Source organism: Fistularia commersonii, chromosome 26 (assembly GCF_037954325.1).
Source record: "Fistularia commersonii isolate RoL2024-O1a breed Wild chromosome 26, RoL_Fcom_v1.0, whole genome shotgun sequence".
In the NCBI taxonomy this organism is placed as follows: domain Eukaryota; kingdom Metazoa; phylum Chordata; class Actinopteri; order Syngnathiformes; family Fistulariidae; genus Fistularia; species Fistularia commersonii.
The window spans coordinates 4,539,577-4,552,035 of NC_141309.1; the positions used below are offsets into that span (position 1 = coordinate 4,539,577).

Below are 12,459 nucleotides of genomic sequence, written 5' to 3' on the forward strand. Positions count from 1 at the left end.
GTATGTGTGTGTTCGTGTGTGTGTGTGTGTGTGTGTGTGTGTGTGCATGAATAAGTAAATGAGTGAGTGCAAAAGGTGGCTGGATGAAGATGTGCTTATGTCTGGGGGACAGAGCAAGAGAGTAAGAGAGTAAGAGAGTAAGAGGGAGAGGTGTCATTCGTAAGAGTACTTGTAGACCATTTCAAGTACATCTCTTCAGCTGAGCATGTTCGCAAAACACACACAAACACCCCCCCACACACACACACACACACACACACACACACAGACACACACACACCACAAGAGATCCTTCTACATAACTGTAGAATGCATGATTTTATTCTGAAGAAGCCACCGTCTTAAAACAACAAAAATAATTTCAATGGGAGAAAATGTGGAGGAAAAATTCTGGAGACCTCAAATACAGTATCATTCATTCTAATGTGTAAAAAATGATGCATAGCTATCATGTTGTTGCCAGAGCATTTAACATATTTCACCTTTTCTTTTTTTTTCTTTTTTTTTCATTAAAAAAAAAAAAAGAGATTTTACTGAAGAAAAGAGAAAAAAAAAACATCAACATTCAAGAATGAATTCATATTTGGTGTGTAAGATGCAAAGTGAATGTTGTTAAAATGAAATAACCTGGTGAATGTGGAATCAAACAAAAGGAAAAACAGCACTACAGTTGTAGTTGTTATTTTTGAAGTGTTACGACATACGAAAAAAGTGTCCAGGCTAATACTGGAGTGAAGTCATGCAACGACAGATTAAACCAATCTGCACGCTAAAAGAAATGAAAGTTCAAGCAACGCTAAGATATTTAAGATAAAATAGTCTTGATGTTATGTACACACATACCCACACAACATACTCACAACTCACACGAGTACCCACCTAGACCACATTCTGATGTACATGATATATGACACATGTAGATTATGCATCATAATATTGCATAATCTATTGTTTACAAATATATAGGATTGTTGATAGTAGTTACATGGGACTGAGATACAAACAGAAATATTAAAAACAAAGATAGGACTGAGAGAAGAGGAAAGAATGAGAGACGTACTGAATGAGCACACGTTGGACGAAACAGAGAATAAATGCAAAACTCAAACAACATCTAACAGCCAAATGATAAACATAGAAAATGGCAAAAAACAATATATTCCCTGATTGCAACTGTATAAAGTAAGGTGAATACAGCACTGTGGGAAGAGGTGTCAGATTTGGGATTTGAGTAAAACGGTGCTCTCCGCTGGTATTGCTCGAATTTTACTCACCAGTGATGACTATGTTAACACACAGAGAGAAGAGACAGAAACACAAAGATAAAACCGCATCTTCAGCTGCTCATGAGTTGCAAAACAGACAAACAGGCAGACAAAGTGACACATTAAGCAGTGATGAGGGAGATGTTTGAAGCTTCTGGATCGAAGGGAACAGTCATGAGGATTGATTGGTCGGCCCGTGACTGGCTTTTTGCATTTGAGATTAACGCAGGTTGACAAACAGTCATGAGTTTTTTTTTTCTTCACATTTATAAGAGAACCCTAAGTTTATCCATAAGGGTCAGCGACTGAGTCAGTCAGCAATGTTGTACACGTTCACTCGCAGTTATCGCAAAACTAAGGGAGTGAGAACAAATATGCTGCAGAGAGGACGAACAACACCCGTGGTTGATGAAAACGTTTTACCCAAATGCAAGACACCTTCCGGCTACTTTTAGCGAGATAAAGTAAATATGAATTTACACTGGCAAAGATCTGATCGTGCACCTGTGTCAAAGCGATGGAGTCTTAAATTTGGGCAACGGCAGACACATAGCGGGGAGTGACGGGGTCGGGTATAACACACCCACCATCCTGTTACAGTCAATCCTGCCTGTAAAAGGCGTTCTGAAACAGTGACACACATACACAGTGTGCGTGGCTGGGGACGGGATTGCATAGAAAGAGAAGAGCATTTATCGGATGCACTGAACATTTGGGTGAATAAGGGGATGGGGAAAGGAGAAAGGATGGTGTACAGGAAGGACTCAAACAGAAATCCAAATAAATGCATCCACAGGACGTCATCACCCAAAGTGAACTATTAGAAGTTGTGGTGTAACGCATTAATACGGGGGAAAAGGGAGGGAGGGGGATACATAACATATTTCATTTTTTACATTTGCAGGAGAAACAAAGGGATGGGAGATGCTGCTTTTACCTCTTTCTGAATCCCAATGACGTAAAAGGTTTTCCCTTCAAACTTCAGCTTGCTGACATCAGCCCTGTGGGACATCATCACACATTTAAAGAGGATATTTCAATATATTGGACTCCCAGCATGTCACACAACATGCACATATATCGATGTGTGATTGATATGATCGAACTACCAGCATCAACCCTCTCCTCCGACAATCAAACTTTCTCAACTATTTAAAATTTCACGATTTCTATCTCCGGTATAATCAAAATCTTGACAAACCCAGCCTTCAAGGTTAATTTAAAACTTTAATTTTCAAAGGCTATTTTTCGGTTATTGGCAAAGGATGTCAGCGGTGATCCTTCACACACTGGGGATTTCTGTTTTGATGACTCAAATACATTTAGCTGGAAATTCTGAATGCGTGTTGTATATTTTAGCTTTTATGTCTATATGTTTGCTAAATATGATGGATTTTCGGGAATCTTTGGCTGTTCCCTTCAGGGATGGCCACGGCCAATCGCCTGCCCCCATCTGACCCTCTCTTCTACATCCTCTTCTCTCACACAAACTGACTTCATATCCTCTTTCACCGCATCCATAAATCTCCTTTCCGGTCTTCCTCTAGGCCTCCTGCCTGGCAGTGCTACGCCCCTGGTGTAATTCTATATATACTGGTTAATAATGGGTACGTTCTTTTTTTGTTATTTCCATGCTTAAAGATTCATGATTGATAAAAATCTGTACCATTTGAGAAGGTGGATCCTCTTGTTTCCCTGGAAGACCACAAAACCAGTGGCTGTGAATCCAAGAAAGGCTGTAGAGCCTGTAAAATCCTGCAGCACACACACACACACACACACACACACACACACACACACACACACACACACACACACAGAGTGAGTGAGAGGCAGCTCATGCAATTATGGGATACATATAGTCTAACAGCAGGGAGGGTGAGTCCCACCAGTGTTCTCCAGGGGTAACAACACCTACACAAAACTCACAGTCGTGTTTCAACCTCCAAACCCTTTAATTTGATTTGCAAAAACACGGCAGCCAAGCCGGAGCAGGTAGATGCTGATGGAGGTGATAAAACATTATTAGGATGCAATATAATCCACTAACAGCTGTGTTTCAACTCCAGACCTCCTTTCATTTGACTGATGCAAGTTACTTACATCTCTGAATCACACCGTCTGTGTTTTTCACATTTTCCCTCTTCCCTTAAGCGATACTCGATCCTCCCAGATCGCGAGGCATGACGTTGCATTTATGCATAATTTAGATTTCCAGCAAACCCATTGTAAAGCTGCTGAGTTGAACAGATTAAGCGGATTTTTCCACAAGCTGGAATCCAGCGGTCTCATTTATCAGTTCAGCGTGATTTGATATATCGGTGCAGTGAGCAGCAGCAGGGGAGAGCCCCTCTATAAATGATGCTAATGCAAGGCAACACCAGGGAAGTGTGAAAGTATCATATCAGATATTGTAAGATACACATAAAGCACTTTATTTTTAGTTGATCCATTAACTCGAAAGAACTCAAGCTATTTGCAGTTAGTTTACAACTGACGTGCAAAAAGATAGGACTCCTGAAAGGGATGCTGAGTGTGACAGGTACTATGATAAAGGTGGGTAATGACAAAGTGCAAATATTTCATCACTGAATTTAGGTAGATTATATCAAATTTTATAGTGTTAAAATATTTCAATTTTATATTATATATATATGTGTATATATATATATATATATATATATATATATATATATATATATAGTGCTACGCCCCCTATATATGTGTGTGTGTGTGTGTATATATATATGTGTGTGTGTGTGTGTGTATGTATGTATATATATATATATATATATATATATATATACACACACACACACACACATATATATATACATATATATATTTTTTATATATATATATATACATACACACACATACATACACATATATATATATTTTTTTATATATATATATTTTTTTTGCTTTTTTTCCATCTTGTCAGAAATATCCAATTTTTGACCAGCATTCCTAGGATATACAGATTTGCAGCCATCCACATCCACGTGTCCTCATTCATTTGCCTGCTCCCCACAGGCACGGATGAATTACTGTTTCTAATTTATTACTGCACCACATGCACCTGCATGGACAATGTAGTTCTTCTTTACTGCCTTGTAAATTATACAGTGCAGCTGCGGGAGTCTGTTTGTTGTGACAAAGCAAGGTAATAGAGTGCATAAAGAATTAAGCTGTCCGTTTACAGCAACCATAAGTTGTGGTGAGACTGTAATGAACACTTAATTCTTTTACCAGTGTTTTGCTCTGGATACATCAGATGAAAAACAATCCATAAATAATAGTAGCACGAGGTAAAGAGCTTTCCAAGAATACTGTCTTTTTGTGAGCGAGTATAAATGCAAATGATGTAACTGGTTCTATCTCTGGTCCCATTAGACAGCAGGGTCTATCAAAACCAAAAGAAATACTTTTCTGTTTTGTTTTGTTTATTTTTTATGGCTGTCATTGAATGCAATGGTGCGCAAAGCAGAAGCAGTTCTGTCGGGTCACCTCAGGTAACGGTAAGCAGTCGGGCTCAAGCAAAACACATTTCTGAATTAAGATGAATAGGATCACTGCTTTCCTCCGTTCACGTTTCAAAGAACTTAATTAATGTTTTCCCTCATCAAAATGTATTCCTCACCTCCTGCCAGCATCCACTTTTAATCAGGCAGTAAATTTTTACAACTCAAGCCACCCTGAGCACAGATCCGCCAAAAGCGCCGTGAACATAAATACAACTCGTGCATCAACATCAAGATGGATTTCGACCAAGCAGATGATCAAGAAGAGGAGCTCTTTGCATATTCGCTGCTTCATGTCATGTCTGATGGTCATCAACATCTAATCACTCCCTTTTCCAGGATTTGTTTACTTTAGAAATGATGCTATATGCCTCTGTCGATATATTCAACTTTTACCTTGCATGGATGAGGGTCAACTCCATAGGTCTCTAGGCTGTGAGACCTTTGGAGCATGTTCAGCTCTGCTACTGCAGGACATTGGTCCCTGAAGGAGAGAAGACAAGAGCTGCATTTAATGGTCTGCAAACACTTGCAATGCCGGTGCATTTTTAGGTGTTAAAGAGATGAAACAATGACAGTGGGTTACATTAATATACTGATTATGACCATTTTCTCCATGAGTGAAATGCAGCTGTCATTATTGCCACACTGAGCTTTCCAATGCATATTTTGAAGTCAGGATTGCAAATGTGAGATTTATAATGAAGGCATATCAGTACATCAGAAACGCATATTACTGTTTGAAATATAATTTTTAATTTAGAGTGGTGCCCTTGTTTTTGGGTCAAGAATAAAGTATTTAAAAATACTTGTCCTAGAGACACTATTAAAGAATTAATATCTTAATAATAATAATAAAAAAAATGATGATGATGATTATTATTATTATTATTATGAAATTACACTAATATTGATGATAACAATAATAATTATCACATTTATAATAAAAATGATAAAACAACAACTACAATAATACTATTACTACTACTTCTCTTATTATAATAATAATGATAATAATGAAATTACACTAATAATGATAACAAAAATAGTAATGATCACATTTATAATAAAAATAGTAAAATAAAAGTAAAAATAGTGATAGTAAAAATCAAATCAAATAAAAAATATATAAATAATAAAAACTATTAAATATTTATTAAAAATAAAAATAGTACAATAAAAATAGTAAAACAACAACTATTATACTCCTACTACTAACAATAACAACAACAACAATAATAATGCAATATTTTTCTCTGCACAGAAGACACAAAATATTCAAAATAATTAAGGAAATGATCTGAAAAAATAAAAAATAAATAAACAGAGCTCATGGGGCTGGCAAGGTGGTGCCGTGGTTAGAGCTTCAGCCTCACAGCATGAAGGACTCAGGTTCGGTATCGAAAAGGGGAGTTTTCTGTTTGGAGTTTGAATGTTCCCCCCGTGTCTGCGTGGGTTTCCTCCGGGTTCTCCGGTTCCCTCCCACAGTCCAAAAACATGCAGCAGGTTCATTGGAAAAAAAAATGGGAAAATTGCTCCAAATGAGTGAGTGAGTGAATGTTGTCTGTCTGTATATGTGCCCCTGCGATTGCCTGGCGACCAGTCCAGGGTGTGGGATGGGCTCCAGCATCACCCTCGACTCTGAGCGCAGGATAAGAGGTAGAAGATGGACGGATGGATGAACACAGCTCTCATGTTTGTTGACAACACCGGCCAAGTACCAGAGTCAGGAAATAGCTGCTGCACACTGGTACTTGAGTAGATTAAAAAAATAAAAATAAGTCACCTCTAAACTTGCACACACATACATTTGACTACAGCCCAGAGAGGAAAATGCTTAACCCATTAAGGATGTTTTCGGGTTATGGAATTAAAACTCTTTATAAAGCACCTGAAGCTGGTCTCCAGTGCTACTTGCTTATCAAGACTCTGTTAATCCAGTCAGTGAGACCCTGTGGGGCTGAGACGGGGAAAATGTCATCATCTGGCTCGGCGCTCTGGGAAATGAAGGATTTGTCTTTGAAGTTTATAATCGCTGAGTGTGACAGTCACAAACCTCACAACATCATCTATGAGCTGCAGCTACGATACAAATAAATATCCTGAGGGACCCGATCAGAGCTATCTTATGAACTTACAGTGATTGTGCAGCAGAGGCAGACTGATGTAGTGACGTCAAAAGCAAAAGCTACATTTGTCTTAATTCACCTTTTCTAGGCTCAAACAACATGAAAACCAACAATACTCTGCAAAAAAGCAACCGTGAGCATTTTGACAGCGGAGCGGAAAATTGGCCCCTGCCTGCATCGAATAAGCAGACATCAGGACGTGGAAGCGAAAACAAAGAAACATCTCTCGACAGCCAGTAATCTCTTCGACATGATCCTCCGTCTTACCTGAGCTCATTCTTGTGCATCTCCATAATCTTCCTCTCCAGTTTGAGGGACTGTTTAGGGAACAGCTTGAAGTCTCTGATATAGTCCGAGGGGTGCTCCTCCGGGTCATAGTCCCCGAGCTCGGCTGGATGATGGCCGAAATAAATAAAATGAATACATGAATAAATTAGATTTAATAAAACATTAAAATAGAAAATATCAACTAATCCATCTGTCAATAATTTGTTTTTTTATATAAATATTGAATATTTCTAAAATATATTTGTAGTAATTATATATCACACTAGATTTATATTTAATTTAATATATTATATTTTACATTCACAGCAAATAATCAATGCTTGTCGGTAGTGGGGATACAGGATGCTTTTGCCGGGGAAACGTCAAGGAGACATCAAGTGTACATTAAACAAGAACTGTCATGTGTCACGGCCTCGATAGTCGATTTGTCTGTTCCTGTGTTGGGACATCTGTCCGTCATTTCTAACCCATCTTTCTCTCTGATAAATCCCTGAGAGAGAAAGAGAGGATGGCAGACAAACAGAATGACAGGCACGTGGGAGTAGAGCGGCCATGTACAAACGCCTGTGCAAAGAAAGGTCACTATTTTAAGGCCCCGGATCAAAGAAACTCATAGCAATTCTCAGCTGGGGACCACAAAGAAGTTTAAATCAAACCTTGACTGGGGTTTGATTAAAAACTTAATCTTCAATCCATTCTCCGGCTCTATAATCACCGCCCTGGTGGGACCTGCCCTCATTACGAAGTGCAGCCAGCGATCCTCTATACAGGCGCCTTGAGTCGAGATACGCCAGCAGAGCTGGGATATGAGCCAGAGTGTCAGTGCACTTCAGCGATGTGGGCGTCAGCCACAAGTGTTCCCTCCTATGATTGGACTCCAAATCCAGCCTTAATCCATACTTGAGCAACTAGCTCCACGCTGTGATTTAGGATTAAAATGTAACTGCTAATTAAGTGGTTTTATTCTTTTTTTCCCCCCTGGTTCTTTGATATGCACATCTTGTGATGCATTGAACATGCTGGCAGAAAGTGACTGTCTGATTGTTAGAGAAATAAGTAATCAAGTCTGGTTGAGTTTCTGATCATGATAACAATCAGCGCCGTTATTAATCTCTGAGTTTTTCGTATTTCGGAAAGAAGCCCAAATCTTCACCGTGAAAGAGTTGGACTGATGTTCTGTTACGCAGAATCATTTTAACCATGTACAATTATTTGCTGTTTTGCATAATATTTATCTAATTTTAATCACAAATATACTTCAGTGAGAGCTGTTTTTTATAAACTCCAGGCAAACGTGATCGCCACAGTGGGAGGTTTTTTTTTTGTGTCTTCCTTGTGGATAAAGTCAAGAGTTCTCCCCCTCATCAGATCTTCACTGACCAATCAACCTCCTTTGACCTGTCTGTGTTTTTTCAACAACAATGAGAAAATGCTGAAATTCTATGCAATCTTTTTTGGAAGAGTTTGGAATATAAATCTTTTTTTATTAAAGAAAAATCAATAAAAATTCAATTTACAAAACCTGTTTTAAGTAGTGCTGGCACCACATATGTTGTTGGCTTGGTACTTGAGGTGACATTTTAATACTACATATTTTTTGATAGTAGTTCTTTTGAAGTATACTTTTATTTACTTAAAATAAAAATCATTCGAAATTACACTGTCGTGTGTAGAATTTTAATTCAGCCATCCATGCCACGAATGTCATGTTAGCGTCAACCATCGCAAGCTGCATAACATTAAAATAAAAATATATCTTTTATAAGTGGGCACGAAAAAACGCTATACTAATGCTTTCGTTTGTGTTTCTCACCCTGTATGATACACGCTCCCAAATAAGCAGCCTCAGCAAAGGGACACAGGAGACGTCCGTGGTAGATGTCTCTCTTCAGCTGGAGGTACAAGAGGTACCTGCAGACACGGTGCACAGAGGAAAAGATCGGCAAACATGTTGAGCGAAAATGTTTAATCGGCAACATTTTAGATTTATTTATTTATTTATTTTTTAATAAATGACAATTGGAGGAAGAAAATAACAGCAAAGACTGGTAACTAAAGATATCATTTCATTGACTGAAATAAAATAGTTTTCCGTCCTTGGTCATCTTATCAAATTGCATAACATAAGAGCAGAAGAGCAAACGGTGACATTGAAAGCAGCCTGTTTTATAACTGAAAAACTATGCGCCTCCTTGACCCTTGCCTACCTTGACTATTAATGTCTGTTAACCTCCAAACAAACATTCAAAAGTCATTTCCGGCCTGTTATTGATTTTAAGAAACTCCTCTGGCAGCTCACCGTCTTAATCTGATCCGCAGTGGCTGCATCATTTTGAACTGCAGATAGATTGCTCAGGCTTTAAGACAATGCAAGTCCTGTAAAATAATCCCATAAATAAACCACGGCAGATCCTTACTTTAAGATGTTTTACACGACGTTTATATTACTTAATAAAATCCATCACACAGATATGGTCAAATCCCTTGATTTCAAATGGCATGTAGGGAACAACAGTAGTACTATGGAAACATTTGCAATATGAATATTTGTGTGTTGTAGTTACTATGGAAACGGCTTAGGGAGACGGGTTTAAGGCATGCTAACATGCTGATTTGACTTTTGCAGCCCAAGGAAGAGAAAAATGAGAGAGGTGCTGAGACTGGAGACATTTGTTGCCATGGATACTGATGAGAATCGAGCAGAGGCTCCAGTCACCGTCAGCCTCCGACAAATTGCCTCAACCGACTCATTAAACTTGTTTTTGAATTTTAGCGAAACGAACGGGGTGAAAGAAAAATTGAGATGCAGCCGCGAAAGACTAAAAATAGAGTGATTTGCCTGCAACCGCCGCTCAACACTTGTTTATCGACCGTGGCCACTTAGTTCAAGCTGTGCACAGACAATGCAAAGACGGTGAGAAAATATAGAACTACATAGAAAATAAAGATCTGTTTCTGACGGATAACATTCTTCACCCTGTTTTTCCCACTAGAGGCCATTTCCTCTCATTTTCTACCCTCCTTTCTTCCATCTCATTGGCTCCTATTCCGGCCTATTATTCTATTTACTGCAAGAGTTTCACTTTTTGTGCATGAGCTTTGACTCTCGGATCACTGCACGCAGCGGTGCAGCTAAAGCTCAGGTTTTCAAGGTTTTCCCGATGCTGCTCAAGTAAATTAGGCATTACCGAGTTACAGAATTATCAGATAATGGTAATGGAGAATTCAAACACCCCACCAATAAGAACAAAATCTTTAAGTGGGCAGTATTTGCATTTTCATCATGATACTACATGTCATAACATCCTTGCACATCTTTGGAACGATGGCTATTTGTGTCTCAGCTGTATTCCCTTGGGGAATGAGCCCCAGGTGAACAATAATTCTATTTTTCTGTAAATGTAGACCTGGTACATATTCAGTGGAGATGTGATCCAAACAGAGAAGCAGTAGCAGAGCTAACAATAAGTATGTCACATAAAATGGCACATATCTCTGTGATCTAACCTTTAGAATATAAATGAATAATACACATTTGATTTAAGGCGTCTTACGGGACACCCCAGGGCACTGTGCAGACATGTGCATATACACAAAATACAGACTTTAAAAGAATCAATGAAAATAAAAACAATAAAAGTGACAAAGTAGTTAAAAAAGGCGATTAGGAGTACACCAATTTGAGCTAGAGACATGAACTATGTTCTCCCTGTCCATGAAACAATGCATTTCAGTAGAAAAAATAGCTTTCAGCTGATATTTCTGACAGCAGTCATTCTAGCCAACCACTGCAAAATCCTTTAAGAGCTCCAAATACCGGGACGAAATCATCACTAAAGCTATATCTTTTTTTAATGGCGCGCTTATAATGCAGCAAATGTATACACAGAGTCGAAATATACTTTTTCCAATAAAAACTTTTACCTAGTGAGCTCTTCCTTGATTTTCATTGGCTCGTGGGGATAAAACTTGACCCTGAAGCACATCATGAAGGGCTGCTGTGCTGCTGGAGACAAGAGAACACAATAGTGAGTGCGTCTGGAGGGGTTGAAGAGAAAGTAGGTTACGGGAAACGTTGAAAAACCTGATAAATAAGAGAACATGACGGGTAAATGGGATAATTTTAAGTCAGAAATGAAGAGGGAACAAACCCAGAGGAGGAGGATGAAGAGGGAACTGCAACTGAGCAAAGAGGCTTATATGTGAACGGGGGAAGGAAGAAAAAGAGAGACGATGGACAAAAAGGAAATCGGAGTTCTTCTAATACTTAAGTAGTCATTAAATAATTGTCAATTATTCATCTCTCGCTCTCGCCGTCTGTCTCAAGCGCACGCATACACACACAAGTTGGCAGCGTTTTTTAATACTTTGATCTGGGTCCCGCAGCATTTTATACACGTCTAGATTTGTGTGTGTGTGTGTGTGTGCGTGTGTGTGTGTGTGTGTCAGATCAAACAGTGTTCGTTTTCAACCCTCATGTGGTTTGCAAAAATCACAAACCTGCTTATAGGAATCACATGCGTGCTCAGCACACACACATCAGCGAACACAGACACAAACACACGCATGCACGCACACGTCCTCCATGAAATACACACAAAGTTGTGTTTCTTTAGGTTACATTTCGCAAATTGCAGAATTTAGAAGGCGCTGATGAATAAAATGAGCGTTCATGAATTATTCAGCTCTCAGTTTGAAGGATTTTGCTAAATTTTATGGCGCATATGATCCCATTCATGCATGGATCAGTGGACGGGGAGGTTTGGGGGTGCGGTGAACCTCACCAGACCTAAAAAGCAAACGACATGCACATTTATCACAAGGTTAAAGTGTCAATCTTGTCAGTGCCACTCCTTATCGCTGGCTGCTGTGAAAGAACAGTGCACCCAAAAATAGTTTTATTGGCTGCAAAACATTCACTCGCATGTTCTTTGTTACTTAAATCATACCAAAAAAAAACATCAAGGGGCAATTTATACTGTCTTCCTGAACGAACTGCAGAAATACCAAATCATGAATAAAAGGACTCCGAATAAGATCTTGAAAAATGAAAAATACCCAGGATGTTGCAAGTGTCAGCAGTTGCTTTGCAGGCCGTAGAGAACGGCTGACGCCTTCAGGTTACTATTAATGTTAAAACTAAAATGGGTTGGTTTCATGGAGGAAAAAAAGTTTGTGTCGGATTCTCGAATCGTTCTTCAGATGTGCAAAACCGGCCAAAAAAATGAAGAAGTAGAAATAAAAAGCTGAGCT

General features: G+C 38.8%; 1 protein-coding gene across 2 annotated transcripts in view; it reads right to left on the reverse strand.

Annotated features, from left to right (window-relative positions):
* The window catches only part of frmd3 (FERM domain containing 3), a 45,614-nt gene that overhangs the window by 15,941 nt on the left and 17,214 nt on the right, over positions 1 to 12,459 (reverse strand). The window contains exons 4-9 of one of the 2 annotated variants that reach the window (XM_086173602.1): positions 11,131 to 11,209; positions 9,020 to 9,117; positions 7,186 to 7,309; positions 5,186 to 5,273; positions 2,932 to 3,020; positions 2,203 to 2,266 (exon numbers count right to left, since the gene is read on the reverse strand). In XM_086173602.1, the coding sequence (XP_086029728.1) occupies positions 2,203 to 2,266; positions 2,932 to 3,020; positions 5,186 to 5,273; positions 7,186 to 7,309; positions 9,020 to 9,117; positions 11,131 to 11,209 (542 nt within the window). Of the gene's footprint in view, positions 1 to 2,202; positions 2,267 to 2,931; positions 3,021 to 5,185; positions 5,274 to 7,185; positions 7,310 to 9,019; positions 9,118 to 11,130; positions 11,213 to 12,459 lie in introns of both variants that reach the window. The other variant, XM_086173601.1, reaches the window with a different exon arrangement.